Source organism: Copadichromis virginalis, linkage group LG16 (genome assembly GCF_057382275.1).
Source record: "Copadichromis virginalis isolate Kocher_CV1m ecotype Utaka linkage group LG16, C_Virginalis_male_GT1.1, whole genome shotgun sequence".
NCBI classification, from domain to species: domain Eukaryota; kingdom Metazoa; phylum Chordata; class Actinopteri; order Cichliformes; family Cichlidae; genus Copadichromis; species Copadichromis virginalis.
The window spans coordinates 13,475,253-13,493,055 of NC_140633.1; the positions used below are offsets into that span (position 1 = coordinate 13,475,253).

General features: G+C 43.7%; 2 protein-coding genes across 3 annotated transcripts; both read left to right on the plus strand.

The window, feature by feature from the left end:
* Nucleotides 1–416: 416 nt before the first annotated feature.
* On the plus strand, nucleotides 417–5,854 carry LOC146690394 (trace amine-associated receptor 13c-like). 2 transcript variants are annotated; one of them, XM_085434954.1, is made up of 3 exons: nucleotides 417–425; nucleotides 4,753–4,913; nucleotides 5,038–5,854. In XM_085434954.1, the coding sequence occupies exons 1-3, from the start codon at nucleotides 417–419 to the stop codon at nucleotides 5,852–5,854; spliced, it is 987 nt and encodes a 328-aa protein (XP_085291080.1). The 2 variants fall into 2 exon arrangements, with proteins under 2 accessions (XP_085291080.1, XP_085291081.1); XM_085434955.1 differs by lacking the exon at nucleotides 417–425 and adding an exon at nucleotides 2,333–2,355 and having other exon boundaries at nucleotides 4,731–4,913.
* Nucleotides 5,855–12,473: 6,619 nt separating this feature from the next.
* Nucleotides 12,474–13,590, plus strand: LOC146690395 (trace amine-associated receptor 13c-like). Its single transcript, XM_085434956.1, has 2 exons — nucleotides 12,474–12,649; nucleotides 12,774–13,590. Exons 1-2 carry the CDS (start codon nucleotides 12,477–12,479, stop codon nucleotides 13,588–13,590), a joined length of 990 nt encoding a protein of 329 aa, XP_085291082.1. The 5' UTR covers nucleotides 12,474–12,476.
* The last annotated feature ends 4,213 nt before the right edge of the window (nucleotides 13,591–17,803 follow it).

Consider the following 17,803-nt stretch of genomic DNA (forward strand, 5'->3'; position numbering starts at 1 on the left):
TAAGTATGAACAAATGACTTAATCTGTAACATAATAAAGTATAAAGAAACATAACTTAGTATTTGTCTTAATTTGCAGAATGTTTGATTTGCCGGCAACAAAACGCTTACACAAACAAACCCGGGATAGTGAGTGAAGCAATGTTACTTGACAAATAGCAAATCATAGCAAATACATAGAAACAGAATAATGTGTACAATGTGCAAAAAAAAGGTAAACACATATGGGACAAATGGAGAGAATTACAACTGCTTCTCCACTTTGTCACATACTGTACAGTATGGAGTGCATAATGTTAAAGTTCCAGTAGTGAAGCTGAGGTGTCTATGACGTGTTCAGCAGTCTGATGGCCTGATGGAAAAAGCTGTCTCTCAGTCTGCTGGTACGGGACCGGATGCTGCAGAACCTCCTTCCTGATGGAAGTAGTCTGAACAGTTTATGGCTGGGGTGACTGGAGTCCTTGATGATCCTCCCCGCTTTCCTCAGGCACCGCTTCCTGTAGATGTCTTGGAGGGAGGGAAGCTCAGCTCCAATTATCCGTTAAGAGCACCGCACTACTCGCTGGAGAGCGAGTAGTGCTGGAGAGCGAGTAGTGCAATTCTTCAGCTAAGACACCTGAGTTAGAAAACACAAACACTGCAGTTGTCTTTACTCACGAGGGCGGCCACAGAGCGCTCGTCCTCGCAGGAGGCACTCATGGACTCGTGCTCTGTCACTGTCTGCGTTCTTTATTTATACAAGCTTGTGTGTGTACAAATATAACAAAGTTATTCTAAGAACTCAGAGTTGAGGTTCCCCTTTTCTAAATCTGTATGTTCTTAGAAAAGAGGAAGCTGTTAGTTGCTAAATAAGTTTATCACACAAGAGTTTATGTGAAAAGTCACGTAGACATGTGGATTGCTTAGTGATCCATAAAAAGACACATTTCATGTAGCTGATCACACTATGTACAATTCTCTTTTGACAGCTATCATGGTGTATTGGATGTTTGTGTGTGTCTGTCTGCACATGTGTGGTCATCTACAGAGACCATGTTTTAGAGTCTGACAGCGGTTGGAACGAAACACCTGTGAAACCTCTAGGTCCCACATCATGAGTGCTGCAGCCTGCCACTGAAGGAGCTACTTACTGCTGTCAGAGTCTCCTGCATGGGGTGGGAGATGTTGTCCAACATGGATGACAGCTTAGCCATCATTCTCACCACCTGCACTGGGTCAAGAGGGCCAGTCTCTGCAGCAGGTACAGCCTGCTCTGCCCTTTTCTGTAGAGGGCATCTGAATTGTGAGTCTAGTCCAGTTTGTTGTTCAGATGAACACCAAAGTACCTGTACCAGGTGCCAGGTTACCTGTAGCCATCCACAGCCTCAATGTCCATATCTTCGATGCTTAGTGGTTGCATTGGAGGATGTTTGTGCCTGTGGAAGTCTACCACCAGCTTCTTGGTTTTACTAGTGTTGATCTGTAGGTAGTTCTGCTGGTACCAGAAATTGATTGGGTCAGTTCACTGTACTCCCTCTCATCCCCATCAGTGATGAGGCCGACTATTGCAGAGTAATCAGAGAACTTCTGCAGGAAGCACTGGGTGGAGTTGTGGGAGAAGTCTGCAATGTAGATGGTGAAGAGGAACGGAGCCAGAAAACTCCAGTGCCAGGTTGGTAGGCAAACTGAAGCGGGTCCACTGATGTGAAGCTGTGCCAGGTCGAAGCTTGCCGGTATCTTCATCAGGTGGGATGTCAGAACCACTGGCCTGTAGCTGTTGAGGTCCTCAGGATGTGGAGTCTTTGGCACTGGTACAACATAAGAAGTTCTCCAGAGCTGTGGAGCTCTCCCCAGCCTCAAGCTCAGGTTGAAGATGTGCTCCATCATCCCACACATACGATCTTGTGCAGGACTTGATAACCATTGAGCCGATGCCATCTGGACCCGCTGCCTTCCTGGCTCTGATCCTCCTCAGTTCCCTCCTAACTTGGATGGTCGAAAGAGACGTGTGCTGGATGCTGTGGTTGGGGGGTGGGGAGTAGTGAGCAGGGTGAGTAGAGGAGGTGTGAAGTGACTGAGGTGTCAGAGGGGGAACAGCTGCAGTGGGTGAGTGTTCAGCCAATGTTGAAGACTGTCTCCTGGTTTAATCAAATCTGTTAAAAAAGTGATTCAGTTCATTTGCCCACCTCATATCCCCCAGTGGCAGAGAGTTTTGATCTGTGTGGCCAATGATGGTTCTAAGGCCTCTCCAGACTTCACTAACATTATTCTGTTGAAACTGGTTTTCCATCTTCTGCCTGTAGCTGTCCTTCCCATTCCTGATCAGACCTCTCAGCTCTCTCTGCACCATTTTCAGCTCCTTCTTGTCTCCAGCTTTGAAGGCCCTCCTCTTCTGCTTGAGGACAGCTTTAATTTCTGGGGTAATGCAAGGTTTGTTGTTGGAGAAACACTGCATGGTCCTGGTGGGTATGATGTTATCCACACAGAAGTTAATGTAGCCCATAAGGCAGGTCACAAGGCTGATGTCTTCCCCGTGGTTATCACAAAGCACCTCCCACACAGTAGACTCAAAACAGTCCTTAAAAGCCTCCTCGCTCTCCTCCGACCATCTCTGCACTGTGCAAGGCCAGTCCAGACAGCATACCAACTTTGGCCAGGGTAGGACCCTGGTATGCTGTGACCTTCGGCTCTGGCTGTGCGGGTCCCTTACGCGCCCGACCATCTCTGCACTGTGCGGGCGATTGGTCGCTCCCTGCGTACTAAAGGCTCATATACAGGAACAAGGTGCACCATGTTGTGATCAGATCTTCCTGGGGGAGGGAGAGTTATAGCTCTTGCATCTTATTAGGGAGTGATCTCACATTTCCCATGATCAACAAAGGGAGAGATGTCTGTAACGTCTCCGATGCGACAACGCTCCCTCCAGGCACGACACCCCCTTCTCTTCCTCCTCACCTCACTGGGGATGTCAGGTCTGTCCGCCAGTAGCACAACTGCAGCTGCAGGGCGCAGTGCTAACAGCTGATCCCTAATATAAACAAAGGAGCCATGTGCCGGGTCTCCAAACACAGGTAAAAATGACCAGAACTCGCACGAAATGGTAGTGCATGATGGTGATGAAGTATGAAGCGTCTTGAAAGTAGCGTGATGAATACTATTGCATTTTCATTGTGTCTGCGGTGGTATGTTTACAGTGAAGATACGACGGCAGACCCGATAACTGTTTCTTGCTAGATGGGAAATCTATATGGACCGGGCCATACCATATTTCAATTACTTGATAGCCTTATTGTGGGGTGAATGAGACACGGCGGGTCCAAAAATCGTTGATCAGAGCGTCACCACACAACCCCATCGCCCGATTGAGGCTGGGGAACGATCTGGCCGAACCTACTGCCCCCAGCTAGCTTCCAACATGGCGACAGGGCCGTGTCCCTTCCGTAGGCTGCCCACGCCTCCAGCAGTGACGGCAATGCTGGTCCGGAGGCCACCTGGCGAGCCGGCACGACCCTGCAGGGATAGTCGTAAGCCCACGCTCAGGTGGCTGGGCCGGCATCTGTCACTCTGGAGCAGCTCGTGCCTAGACCTCGGACCCAGGTCGAGCAGGCTCCCCTGACACTGGGACCTATGTCTTCCCACACAGTTCCTCCACCGCTCCCAGCTGGAGAGGACTCTCGTGTGTCTCCTCCATCTCCAGCTGTGGCAGCTCCCCCACCTCCAGCGGGCACGGACCCAGCTCCGGAAATCGTTAATCAGAGCCATCTTCAGTCATTCTGACTGCAGCTCACAAGCTGCCAGCCGCACATAACGTCACACCACAACTCTCTCAACCCCTGCTTCCCCTTGGTTTTAAACACGGCGGGCGTGATAGCAGATGCTGTGCAGGTGCATTCGCACGACAACGCCAACCATGCCACCACACTCATTTATTTCTGATGGCGTAATGTCATTCTTCAATTTGGATTTATCCAAATAAGAGTGTGCATAGCCAAATTACAAAAAAATCTTCCACTAAGGCTGCATTACAGGCTTCAGAAGTATACAAATTTTCATAAAATGACTGAACTGAATATTAATATAATTTGGGGTGGTAAGTATGTTTCCACATTCATCCTTTATTGCTGTAACAATGAGGATTATTTTTTATTAGTGCAAAAAGCTCACACAGGTTACCCTTCCTTCAAAGCTACTAAAATTATACCAGAAATAACAAGTGCCATGTTAAATAAGCTACTCATGTTACGTCTTGTCAGGGTTATTATGGAAAACACCTGGCTGATTTTAAGGTAGCCAGTACTGGGCGAGTCCCCTCACCCACATCAGCATCAGAATCCTGCATTGTCCACTGGGCAAGACTCATAGGATCAGGGATTAGGACCTTTTTTTTTTTTTTTTAAATCAGCGAGCTGTATAGGGGTTTTGTGGGCCTACCGATTGACAAGTTGAGTAAATTAAAAAACTGAGACTTCCATTTCTGACCTAGAATGAACAGAGAGAGAGAGATTAGGACACAACAAAAAAACAAAACAAAACACAAGTACAACATATCCAAAAGGAATTTAGAAAAGAGAGAGAGGCAGGCCTACAGGAAGAAAATAGTGAAGCTTTTGGCCAAGACAAAGGGAAGGGGGAAATCAATGTCCAATAAAAACTGAAAGAAAGAGGAGGGGAGGAGTTTAGAGAACGTGGTGTTGGGATCAGTTATATTACTAATTCTAGTCATAACTCAGCCAGAGCTGGAGCTCTCTGCAGGTCTGTGGAGATGGATACTCAGGATGGAGCAGAGCTCTGCTTTCCACAACTCTTCAACATCTCCTGCAAGAAACCTACAACTCCTCTGTCTCAAGTTTTGCTCCTTTATATTGTTGTGTCCTCAATGTCTCTGCTGACTGTGACTCTCAACCTGCTCGTCATCATTGCAGTCTCCCACTTCAGGCAGAGTTTCATATTTTTTACCTGCTGCTGTGGCTTTACAAGTGTATACCTGATTTGTTATATCTGTTTGAATACTTTCTTTCTGTTGACTTTTTTTTTAAATTATATTTTCCTATCTTTCTAGGCAGCTCCACACACCCACTAACATCCTGCTCCTTTCTCTGGCTGTCACTGACTTTCTCGTTGGTCTTCTGTTTATGCCTGGAGAAATCCTGCGAAATACAGCGTGTTGGTTTCTTGGTCAGCTCACATGTTCTCTGTATAATTATGTATCCTACATCATTACCTCTGCCTCAGTGGGCAACATGGTGCTGATATCAGTCGACCGCTATGTGGCTATTTGTGACCCTCTGCATTACCCCACCAGAATCACAGAGAGAAGAGTGAAACTTTGTGTTTGTCTGTGTTGGCTCTGCTCTGTTTTCTACTGTTATGTGATTTTAATAGATGATCTAAGTCAACCAGGCAAGCATAAATCTTGCTATGGAAGATGTATAATTATCATTGAATTTATTGCAGGATTTGTTGACCTTGTTTTATCCTTTATTATTCCACTTACTGTCATCATTGTTCTGTATATGAGAGTGTTTGTGGTGGCTGTGTCTCAGGCCCGTGCCATGCGCTCTCAGGTTACAGCTGTCACACTGCAGCTCTCAGTGACTCTAACAGCAAAGAAATCAGAGTTAAAAGCAGCCAGGACTCTGGGTGTTCTTGTTCTTGTGTTTCTATTATGTTTCTGTTCATATTACTTTATTTCACTTTTTGGAAACGAGTTGCTCAATAGCTCATCTGCATCGATTGTGATCTATCTGTACTATTTTAACTCCTGTCTAAACCCTTTGATTTATGCTATGTTCTACCCCTGGTTTAGAAAAGCTGTGAAACTAATTGTGACTCTACAGATACTGCAGCCTGGCTCCTGTGAGGTCAGCATACTGTAGAAAAAAGAAATCTTTCCTTAATCTACCAAATGGTATACCAAATTACTTTCTCTATCAATAATGTACTATATTAATTTTACGACATTTAACAAGTAATATGCCATACATTACATTTCTTGAGTAATAACCCCAACACTGGTTGTCAAATAGTGCTGGTTTCAATTATAAAGGCCTAGAAAAGGGTTAACAACCCACTGGCAACCTCCTGTCACTAGCAACAAAATGTGCATTCTGATACTGTTTGCCGAGTGGTTGCTGGCTATCACTGGGTCAGACTGGTTGAAAACAGTGTCACAAAAAACCTCGACATGATTGTTTTAATCACCAAAATGTTGCTGTGGCTACTCAGAGGGAAGATTCCAGGTTTTCAAGTTTGCCTTGTTACCAGGCAGCTGCAAACCAGTCTTTAGTGTGATGACTCCTGTGTGGAGTGTATCTTGAGACCTGGGGTAGAAAGAGATTGCAATGCCCCCCTGGGTACCCTTACATCACAGCTAACAGATGCTAAAAAAGTCTTAATATCCAGCTTTATGTGACTGAAAATTATCAGAGTGTGTGTGTGGGTGTATGTGTGTGCGGTCAAAGCAACACTCTGATTGCGGGGATTGCGTTACAATAAATGTTCAAGTGAAAATGTGCTACACACAAAGTTAATTCAAGTAGAATTACACAAACTGAATGAAGCTTGATGTGAATACCCAAAACCTTATATTCGAAAACAGGGGAAAACTCCTGAAAAAACCCTTAGTCTTTTTTCTTCAAACCAGCCCTCTATTAGCTCCGTCTCAAATTCAGCAAAGTCTAAGTTCTCCTTTCGCTCTCACTCGAACCGGACCGCAGCCAGCGCATAATTTTTCCTTCTTGTTTGCTCCCCGGCTCAGCTCCCCAATGTTGCTTACCTAGTTTGAAAATTTGTGCCGGAGACCAACTCCGCCCCGCTGCCAATCACATAACAAGTGGGCGGCTCCCCTCGCACCCTGGTTAGCCAATCGGATACAGGTCCGATTTATCTTCACTGGGATAGGTTTATTCTCTCGCTGGCATTCAGGATAAATAATCTAACATTTCAGCTTAAATTCAATTGTTTTTTTTTCTCTCAGAAAAAACAAACAACTTTTCTCTCTTTTTCACAAACAACATGGAAGCCAGACCTGCCAATCTCACTGTGGTCTCTCAGACCCCAGTAAAAAGCTACAGAGCCTCCGCCACGCCAGCAGAACTCACACGAATGCATCTTTGCAGGGTTCAGCTAACATCCACTATCCCATTAGATGAGAGATTCCGTCTCAGCACTGGTGGGTTTTGGGGCTATGCTTTCAGCCTCCCCAAGAGCGAAATCTATTTCTACCACCTAAAAGCGGGTGAAAGTTTTGGCCCGCTAACACCGCTGATCGCTTTTACTTGCTCTGACTGGGCTGTTTTGACCCTCATCACTACCCCTGAAATCCAGAAGAGCCTGCGGGAAACGAGCTCGCAGCAACCACAAACCAGGGACCAGCAGACTCATCCGGTTTTCAAAGAGGCCCACGCGTTTCCACCATTCAACCAACAACCCCATTGACACCGGCCTTTAAACATGGTGAGAAAGACCGTCACATACACCCAGTGGGAGACCAAGAGCACGCCATTTTGCAGGTGGATCTGCAGAGCTAGTTGTCAAACAACCGATGATGCTCACACAGATGATTTTGTGTTGGACCTTTCAAACACCCAGTCCGGTGTTTTCAACACCATGCTTCGAATTCCCACTCAGGACTGGGTGAAGATGGTGGGTGAAAAGACTGGGAGAATATTAGAGCTTTTTAAGCTAAGTAAAACCACAATTGAGTTGGTCCTGGTTGGAAATAACCCGCAGCGCTCTACATAGCCCTGCCCCTCATCCAGTCCCCCTTACCCCTGCGTCCTCCTCACTCTGTCCTTCTAAAAACCACAACGGCTGTGTCCTCCACATCACACATCAAAGATCACACATCTGCCATGTGTGATCTTTGAAGTTATGTTTAACTATGGTTTTATTTCATGATCGAGCATTACACTTTGATTCTAGTAAAACAATATAATGAGTTTGATTCTTGCAATGCTTTTCCAAGAAAGCTTTATTTGATGTAAGATTTTTCCAAAACAATTTTATTTGTTGTAATTAAAAACATAACATCTGAACGAGTAAAAACAAATAACGAGTTTGATTCTTGCAATGCTTTTCCAAGAAAGTTTTATTTGCTGTAATGAAAAAACAAACAAACAATACATTTAAAATGGGTAAAAACAACTCCAAAAAACAAAAAGAGAAAAAAAACAACAAAGCTAAAAAAACAAGAAAAACAAAACATTTGAGAAAAATAACAGGGAAGAGAAGAAAAATGATTACTAGGAGAGCCAGAGTGAGTAATTCTCGCCTAGTACTTTATGAATCACTGTCCTGGTCACCCCCGTGATGCTGGCGTCAATTTCTTGCAGCGCGGCCTCTATATCGCAGACATCTCTGAGTTCAAACAGATATGCCTGGGCAACGCCTCTGACTTGAGCCGCTGGTGGTGAAAAACCCTCTAACCGTAAAAATGGTAATAATGTGTTGGTGAAATGTCCATTCCATAGTCTTTTGCAGAGTTCATCATAGTATCTGAAAAAGTACTATTTTTCCAGCGGGAAAAGACAAGAATGTCGTCTCTGCAAGGGGTCGGAGACCTCACATCCTTGACACACATCTTAACGGTGCTTAAGGATTAAACGGTTAATTTTGTGAGTTCCATAACAGCCGTGGGGAGTAGAGTCGCCGCCTCATCGCTGTCCACAGCCGAAGGCTGACTGCGGCTCTCGTGGGGGTGGGGATCAATGTCTTTGGGCTCTCGGAAAAGGGCCCGGCATACAGGGTCGCCCAAAGCCCAAAGCGAGGCACCGGAGACTGAAGTGTTTGCGGGGGTCTGGTCCGGTGATTGCCAACCGAGTTGAGGGTGGCTTGGCGAGTTCCATCCTTGAGGTGATGAGGGCGGGGGCGGAGTATCTGGAAGCATAGCGGCCGGAGACACTGAGGCCTGATGCGGGCTCTGAGGTGGGGTATCCAGGGCCATCGGCGGATGCAAGTAAAAGCGATCCAAAACTTTCACCCGCTTTTAGGTGGTAGAAATAGATTTCGCTCTTGGGGAGGCTGAAAGCATAGCCCCAAAACCCACCAGTGCTGAGACGGAATCTCTCCTCCAATGGGATAGCGGATGTTGGCTGAACCCTACAAAGATGCATTCGTGTGAGTTCTGCTGGCGTGGCTGAGGCTCTGTAGCTAGTTACTGGGGTCTGAGAGACCACAGTGAGGTTGGCAGGTCTGGCTTCCATGTTGAAAAGAGAGAAAAGTTGTTTGTTTTTTCTGAGAGAAAAAAAACCAATTAAATTTAAGCTGAAATGTTAGATTATTTATCCTGAATGCCAGCGAGAGAATAAACCTATCCCGGTGAAGGTAAATCGGACCTGTATCCGATTGGCTAACCGGGGTGCGAGGGGAGCCGCCCACTTGTTATGTGTTTGGCTGCGGGGCGAAGTTAGGCGGAGTTGGTCTCCAGCTCAAATTTTCAAACTAGGTAAGCAGCATTTGGGAGCTGAGCCGGGGAGCAAGCAAGAAGGAAAAATTATGCGCTGGCTGCGGTCCGGTTCGAGTGAGAGCGAAAGGAGAACTTAGACTTTGCTGAATTTGAGACGGAGCTAGTAGAGGGCTGGTTTGAAGAAAAAAGACTAAGGGTTTTTTCAGGAGTTTTCCCCTGTTTACGAATATAAGATTTTGCGTATAGAGGGTTCCCTAAGTTATTCTAGGGGTTTTTTTTTTGCTGCGCGTATTTGGATAAAATACGGAGGGTCTTTCAGGAGGTTTCCTGCTTATTTGCCTAAGGGTTGGGTGGGAACAGAGAAAGTTTGATCAAATTATTCTAGGATTTTTTGTTGTTGTGCGTTTTTGGAGAAAATAGTTTTTTTCAGGAAGTTTTTTATGTTGGGAGCCGCGGTGCGTTTATGCTCGGGGGGATCGCGAGAGTTTTTTGAGACTCTGACTTTGATTCTAAATCTCCTTGTTCGGATTAAACAAATGCAAATAAAATGAAATAAAGTCTTTCCCCAAGACATGCAACCTGCATGTCTCGCCATACTGTATGTTAAAAATGCACAAGTTTAACTAAGCACTTTTACTTTTAGGGCGATCGTGGCTCAAGAGTTGGGCGTTCGCCTTGTAATCGGAAGGTTGCCGGTTCGAGGCCCGGCTCGGACAGTCTCAGTTGTTGTGTCGTTGGGCAAGACACTTCACCTACCGCCTACTGGTGTTGGCCAGAAGGTCCGATGGTGCGATATGGCAGCCTCACTTCTGTCAGTCTGCCCCAGGGCAGCTGTGGCTACAACTGTAGCTTGCCTCCACCAGTGTTTGAATGGGTGGATGACTGGGTGTGTAAAGCGCTTTGGGGTCCCTAGGGGGGACTAGTAAAAGCGCTATACAAATACAGGCCATTTACTCTGGTTGAACACATTTTCACACACACAAGCACAGTCCCAGAGACACAAGCACAGACCCCAAGACACAAACACAGTCCCAGACGCACGAGCGCGCTGACCCACCACCAGATGGCGTTTTTTAAGCATAAAAGGTAAAAACTTTTTTTAATGGCTTAAAAATAAAATAATGCTATTAGATATAGAAACTTTTTAAAAATAATCAATTAGTTCTTTTTTGGGGGGTGGGGGGGAGGGGGAAACAATGAGCTATGAACTAGCATATTTTGGATGAATATCATATTTTTTGATGACTATCATAATTTTACTGATATCATATTTTTTATGAATATCATATTTTTGTTACTTCCTTTATTACTTCCTAGGGTCACAAATTATTTTATTGGGGCCACAAATCACTCTGTTTGACATAAGGGGCCTAATATCGCTCCTACTGTCAACAACTTGAATGCCCAGCTGAGTGTCTCTCTAGGCCTGGCTGTGCTCATCCCTCCTTCAATCTCTCCTCCCCAAAAATAAAAATAAACTTAGAGATTCTTAGTTAGATTAGTAAAGTATAATTGATTTCAATATTTTTTGTGATTTTCATTATTTTATTATGCTATTGTGTTGCTGAATTCCATTAATAAAATTTCCTGCAATTCAAGCCTAAATTGTGGACATTCACTTTTTGACCTTTAGTGAAGCAGTAAAGGTAGAAATCCAGGATTATTTTTATTAGTGCAAATACCTCTCACAGGTTACCCCGTCTTCCAAGCTACTAAAATAATACCAGAAATAACAAGTGCCATGTTAAATAACAGGTTAACAGGTGAGACTGATGGGCTACTCAGGTTACGTCTTATCAGGGTTAGTATGAAAAACACCTGGCTGATTTAGAGGTAGTCAGTACTGGGTGAGTCCCCTCAACCACATCAGTGCCAGAATCCTACATTATCCACTGGGAAAGACTCATAGGATCAGGGATTAGGACTTTTTTTTTAAATTTAGCGAGCTGAAATCAACTTCCAGTATAGGGGTTTTGTGGACCTACCGATTGACAAGTTGAGTCAATTAAATAACTGAGACTTCCATTTCTGACCTAGAATGGTCACTCCTCCACCGCTCCAGAAATCGTTAATCAGAGCCATCGTTAGTCCTTCCGACTGCAGCTCACAAGCTGCCAATCGCACATAACGTCACACCACAACTCTCTCAACCCCTGCTTCCCCGTGGTTTTAAACACGGTGGGCGTGATAGCAGATGCTGTGCAGGTGCGTCCGCACGACAACGCCGACCATGCCTCCCCACACTCATTTATTTCTGATGGCGTAATGTCATTCTTCAATTTGGATTTATCCAAATAAGAGTGTGCATAGCCAAATTACAAAAAAATCTTCCACTAAGGCTGCATTACAAGCTTCAGAAGTATACAAATTTTCATAAAATGACTGAACTGAATATTAATATAATTTGGGGGTGGTAAGTATGTTTCCACATTCATCCTTTATTGCTGTAACAATGAGGATTATTTTTTATTAGTGCAAAAAGCTCACACAGGTTACCCTTCCTTCAAAGCTACTAAAATTATACCAGAAATAACAAGTGCCATGTTAAATAAGCTACTCAGGTTACGTCTTGTCAGGGTTATTATGGAAAACACCTGGCTGATTTTGAGGTAGCCAGTACTGGGTGAGTCCCCTCACCCACATCAGCATCAGAATCCTGCATTGTCCACTGGGCAAGACTCATAGGATCAGGGATTAGGACCTTTTTTTTAAATTTTTTTTATCAGCGAGCTGAAATCGACATCCTGTATAGGGGTTTTGTGGGCGTACCGATTGACAAGTTGAGTAAATTAAAAAACTGAGACTTCCATTTCTGACCTAGAATGAACAGAGAGAGAGAGATTAGGACACAATTAAAAAAAACGCAAGTACAACATATCCAAAAGGAATTTAGAAAAGAGAGAGAGGCAGGCCTACAAGAAGAAAGTAGTGAAGCTTTTGGCCAAGACGAAGGGAAGGGGGAAATCAATGTCCAATAAAAACTGAAAGAAAGAAGAGGGGAGGAGTTGAGAGGATGTGGTGTTGGGATCAGTTATATTACTAATTGTAGTCATAACTCAGCCAGAGCTGGAGCTCTCTGCAGGTCTGTGGAGATGGATACTCAGGATGGAGCAGAGCTCTGCTTTCCACAACTCTTCAACATCTCCTGCAAGAAACCTACAACTCCTCTGTCTCAAGTTTTGCTCCTTTATATTGTTGTGTCCTCAATGTCTCTGCTGACTGTGACTCTCAACCTGCTCGTCATCATTGCAGTCTCCCACTTCAGGCAGAGTTTCATATTTTTTACCTGCTGCTGTGGCTTTACAAGTGTATACCTGATTTGTTATATCTGTTTGAATACTTTCTTTCTGTTGACTTTTTTTTTAAATTATATTTTCCTATCTTTCTAGGCAGCTCCACACACCCACTAACATCCTGCTCCTTTCTCTGGCTGTCACTGACTTTCTCGTTGGTCTTCTGTTTATGCCTGGAGAAATCCTGCGAAATACAGCGTGTTGGTTTCTTGGTCAGCTCACATGTTCTCTGTATAATTATGTATCGTACATCATTGCCTCTGCCTCAGTGGGCAACATGGTGCTGATATCAGTCGACCGCTATGTGGCTATTTGTGACCCTCTGCATTACCCCACCAGAATCACAGAGAGAAGAGTGAAACTTTGTGTTTGTCTGTGTTGGCTCTGCTCTGTTTTCTACAGCTATGTGATTTTAATAGATGATCTAAGTCAACCAGGCAAGCATAATTCTTGCTATGGAAGATGTATAATTTTCATTGAATTCATTGCAGGATTTGTTGACCTTTTTATATCCTTTATTATTCCACTTACTGTCATCATAGTTCTGTACATGAGAGTGTTTGTGGTGGCTGTGTCTCAGGCCCGTGCCATGCGCTCTCAGGTTACAGCTGTCACACTGCAGCTCTCAGTGACTCTAACAGCAAAGAAATCAGAGTTAAAAGCAGCCAGGACTCTGGGTGTTCTTGTTCTTGTGTTTCTATTATGTTTCTGCTCATATTTCATTGTTTCACTTTTTGGAAACGAGTTGCTCAATAGCTCATCTGCATCGATTGCGATCTATATGTACTATTTTAACTCCTGTCTAAACCCTTTGATTTATGCTATGTTCTACCCCTGGTTTAGAAAAGCAGTGAAACTAATTGTGACTCTACAGATACTGCAGCCTGGCTCCTGTGAGATCAGCATACTGTAGAAAAAAGAAATCTTTCCTTAATGTACCAAATGGTATACCAAATTACTTTCTCTATCAATAATGTACTATATTAATTTTACGACATTTAACAAGTAATATGCCATACATTACATTTCTTGAGTAATAACCCCAACACTGGTTGTCAAATAGTGCTGGTTTCAATTATAGAGGCCTAGAAAAGGGTTAACAACCCACTGGCAACCTCCTGTCACTAGCAACAAAATGTGCATTCTGATACTGTTTGCCGAGTGGTTGCTGGCTATCACTGGGTCAGACTGGTTGAAAACAGTGTCACAAAAAACCTCGACATGATTGTTTTAATCACCAAAATGTTGCTGTGGCTACTCAGAGGGAAGATTCCAGGTTTTCAAGTTTGCCTTGTTACCAGGCAGCTGCAAACCAGTCTTTAGTGTGATGACTCCTGTGTGGAGTGTATCTTGTGACCTGGGGTAGAAAGAGATTGCAATGCCCCCCTGGGTACCTTTACATCACAGCTAACAGATGCTAAAAAAGTCTTAATATCCAGCTTTATGTGACTGAAAATTATCAGAGTGTGTGTGTGGGTGTATGTGTGTGCGGTTGAAGCAACACTCTGAAGACACTAATTTGAGAGTCTGAGTTACAAAATGTGTGATTTAATAAAATAAGTTTCATAAAAGAAATAAATGGTGATTGACAGCAGAGTTTTTAAAAAGTAACAGAAACTCTTAATATGAATTTTAATTATTGAGGGATTGCGTTACAATAAATGTTCAAGTGAAAATGTGCTACACACAAAGTTAATTCAAGTAGAATTACACAAACTGAAAAACGGAGGGAGAGGTAAGTGACGGAAGTGATGGACAAGGTAAGTGACTCATGCTGTAACTGACGTCAGACGCCAGAGACTTTGGCGGAAAATTAAAGCGAATGGTAGTTTAGAATTGAACAAAGTTTCTTTAAGCTTCAGTATTACCAGATATACTAATCAATTGTCATATAACTAACAACATTTGTCCTATCATCTCTAATACCCTGGAGAACATCGGGGAGAGTTTAGACGTTCTCCAAGATTACATTGACCGCTGTTTCCAAGATTTAGTCATGAAGAAGGCTCAGAGTGCATCTTCCCCGGCCAAAATTGAGACATCGTCATCAAAGAGATGTCGCCCGGCAGACTCCCCCGGCACAACATCATTTTCAAAGACATTGCAGACATCCTGGAGTCAATCGACAAGCGATTGTCCAGTTTCGATGCTAGGCTGTCTCTGGGGGAGATTTTACACCGGGAATTTAAGGCTATGTCCACACGTACACGGGTATTTTTGAAAACGCAGATTCTCCGTTTTCATTTTAAAAAATAATCCCGTCCACACGTAAAGGCAGAAATGAAGGAAAACGCTGCTAGGAACATGCCAAAGCAGCAGGTGGCGCTATATTCCTAACTGTGTAGAAATGTTAGCCAATCAGAAGTCTAGAAGCCTCGGTGGGAAAAAGTAAACAAAGCTGGGGCATTGAAGCAGAACCGAGTCGTATATGTGGAGGGAGAGTAACTGTGTGTGTATATGTAAGCATTTAAACACTGCAGAGAGTAGAATTAACAGTAACAGTATTGTAGAAATTCATTTCACCGAAACAATAACGTGACGCACACTGTGACGTCAAAAAAGGCGCACATCTTTGACGCTGCGTTTTCTGTGTTTTTCTCGTCCACACATAAATGCAAAAACGGAGTTTTAGAAAATATCAACCCTGGCCGGAGTTTTTAAAAATCTCCATTTTCAGTGACCAAAAACGCCGTTTACGTGTGGACAAAAGGTGCAAACGCATAGAAAAATCTGCGTTTTCAAAAATACCCGGGTACGTGTGGACATAGCCTAAATCTCTGCGAGAATCCCTGGAGTTCAGCCAGCAGCAGGTGGAAACGTTCGCCGCTGCAAATGCCACGCTACGGGAGTCGGTCAAATCTCTCACTGATAACGTGACCCAGCTAAACATAGAAAATAAAAAAATAAAAGAGTCCGTTATCGATCTACAAGCCCGTAGCATGAGAGACAACCCTGTGTTTTCTGGTATTCCAGAATCTGCCGGAGAGGACGCGGAGGCAACGGTGAAAAGCTTCATTAAAATCCACCTGAAGCTGCCAGAGGACACCGTAAAGAACATCGCCTTGATAGAGTGCATGGCTTGTGGGCCATGAGGTCGCCGGCCGGGAGACCACATCCTATTGTGGCCAAATTCAGCCACTTCAAACAAAAGTAACAGTAGCCGCGGCAGGGAATTAAAAGGAACGGATTTCAGCGTGAACGGCCAGTTCCCCAAAGAGATCTTGGAACGACGCAGGGTCCTCTTCCCAATCCGACACGGCCTCATCCAGAAGGGCTCCCGCGCTGTTATCGCTGTGGGCCGGCTGTACGTGGACGGACAGCTTTACCGCGACCCCGGCATCACTCCGTGGCTGTATTAACTTCACACCAGATAAGAATCCGCTACACCCTTTCCCTATCCACTTACACTAACTTGCATTAACTTAACATTAACATCTGTTTAACTTACTAGTATCAAATCACATCTTAAGTGTGATATCATAGCAGAATTAACACCGTCACTCTCCGTCAACGGTTTAATTGGAAAGTTTCCGGGGGTTTTTTGTTTGTTTATTTTTTCCTTCTCGTTTTTTCTCTCTCTTTTCCCTCTCTTGTTTTTATGCTGCTCACCCGTGCCCTTGGTTTCTTTCTTTCTTTATTTCACTGCTTCGATCACCTGCTTCCACACTCATCCACAAACAACATCCTTTATTTCGACACATACGCACAGCACGATCACGCACAATCATGCGCTCAACGGCAGCACATTTACATCAGTCAGACAGCGTACGCAGTCATATAGGATACACACACTTAAGCCAAGCGTACTCATATTAGTAAATATGCACACACATAGTCGGACTCAGGGAGCATCTCGCCACACATTTTTTCTCTCTCTCCTTCTCTTTATTCATGAACAAGTGATGTATTCTCTCCACCTGTCTAGGCGACACACACAGCGTACACCCCTAGTTATACACAGACATCTATGGGGCCACTGAGGTTTGTTACATGGAATATGAATGAAGCTGGCTCCAGAGAAAAGAGGTTAAAAATATTTAACCAACTCAAAAAACTACAGGCAGATGTTGTCCTTTTACAAGAGACCCACAGACCTCTTAGAGGTTCGAATGAACTTAAAACACCTGAGTTTCCTAATGTGTTCTCAGCTTGTTATAATTCTAGACAAAGGGGAGCAGCAATTTTAATACATAAAAATATTAAATTTCACAGTACTCGATACAGTTATAGATCCAGAGGGCAGATTCTTAATCATTAAACTATCTATACTTGATAAAAAAGCTATGTATTGTAAGTGTATATGGTCCAAATGTTGATGATCCCTCATTCTTTCACGGTTTTTTCAGTGCACTCTCTGAACACTTAGATGGCACACTTGTTCTTGGAGGCGACCTCAACCTTGGACTAAATGAAGAAATGGATAGGCTCAATACAGCAGGAACTCAGCGCAATTGGCAGTCCACAAATATAATCAAACAGTATATGAGCGACCTTGGTCTTTGCGATGCATGGCGCTCCCTTCTCCCCACCAGTAAGGAATGTACTTTTTTCTCACATGTCCATCACTCCTACTCTCGTCTGGATTATTTTTTGGTCAGCAGCTCACTGCTGAACGGCATTTCAGACACTGAGATTCACCCTATAGCTGTCAGCAATCATGCTCCTGTATCTTTAACACTAATGAACAAGAATAATACTACGCCAAGTAAAAACTGGAGATTTAATACATCCCTGCTTAAAGATGAAGACTTTATTAAATATTTTAAAAAAGAGTGGACTTCATATTTAGACTATAATGACACTCCCGGAACATCAGCTTCTGTTCTATGGGAAGCAGGGAAAGCTGTGATGAGAGGTAAAATAATTTCTTTCTTGTCACATAAAAAGAAAGAAAACAAAAATATTCAGGAATTAGAAAAAAACATCAAATCCCTAGAAGAAGCCTACGCGTCCCACCAAGATCAGGAAACATTGAACAAAATACACAAAACAAAACTAGAATTAAATGAGATAATTGATTAAAAAAAATAAAAAATTCTTAGTACAAAGACTAGCTTACAAAATTATGAACATGGTAATAAATCCGGTCAATTTCTAGCAAACCAGCTAAAAACAAATAAAGAAAA

Coding starts and splice junctions, on each gene's coding strand:
- LOC146690394 (XM_085434955.1), top strand. CDS start 4,741: ATGGATACTCAGGATGGAGCAGAGCTCTGCTTTCCACAACTCTTCAAC. Junction 4,914..5,037: donor ATTGCAGTCTCCCACTTCAG/GCAGAGTTTCAT, acceptor CTATCTTTCTAG/GCAGCTCCACACACCCACTA.
- LOC146690395 (XM_085434956.1), top strand. CDS start 12,477: ATGGATACTCAGGATGGAGCAGAGCTCTGCTTTCCACAACTCTTCAAC. Junction 12,650..12,773: donor ATTGCAGTCTCCCACTTCAG/GCAGAGTTTCAT, acceptor CTATCTTTCTAG/GCAGCTCCACACACCCACTA.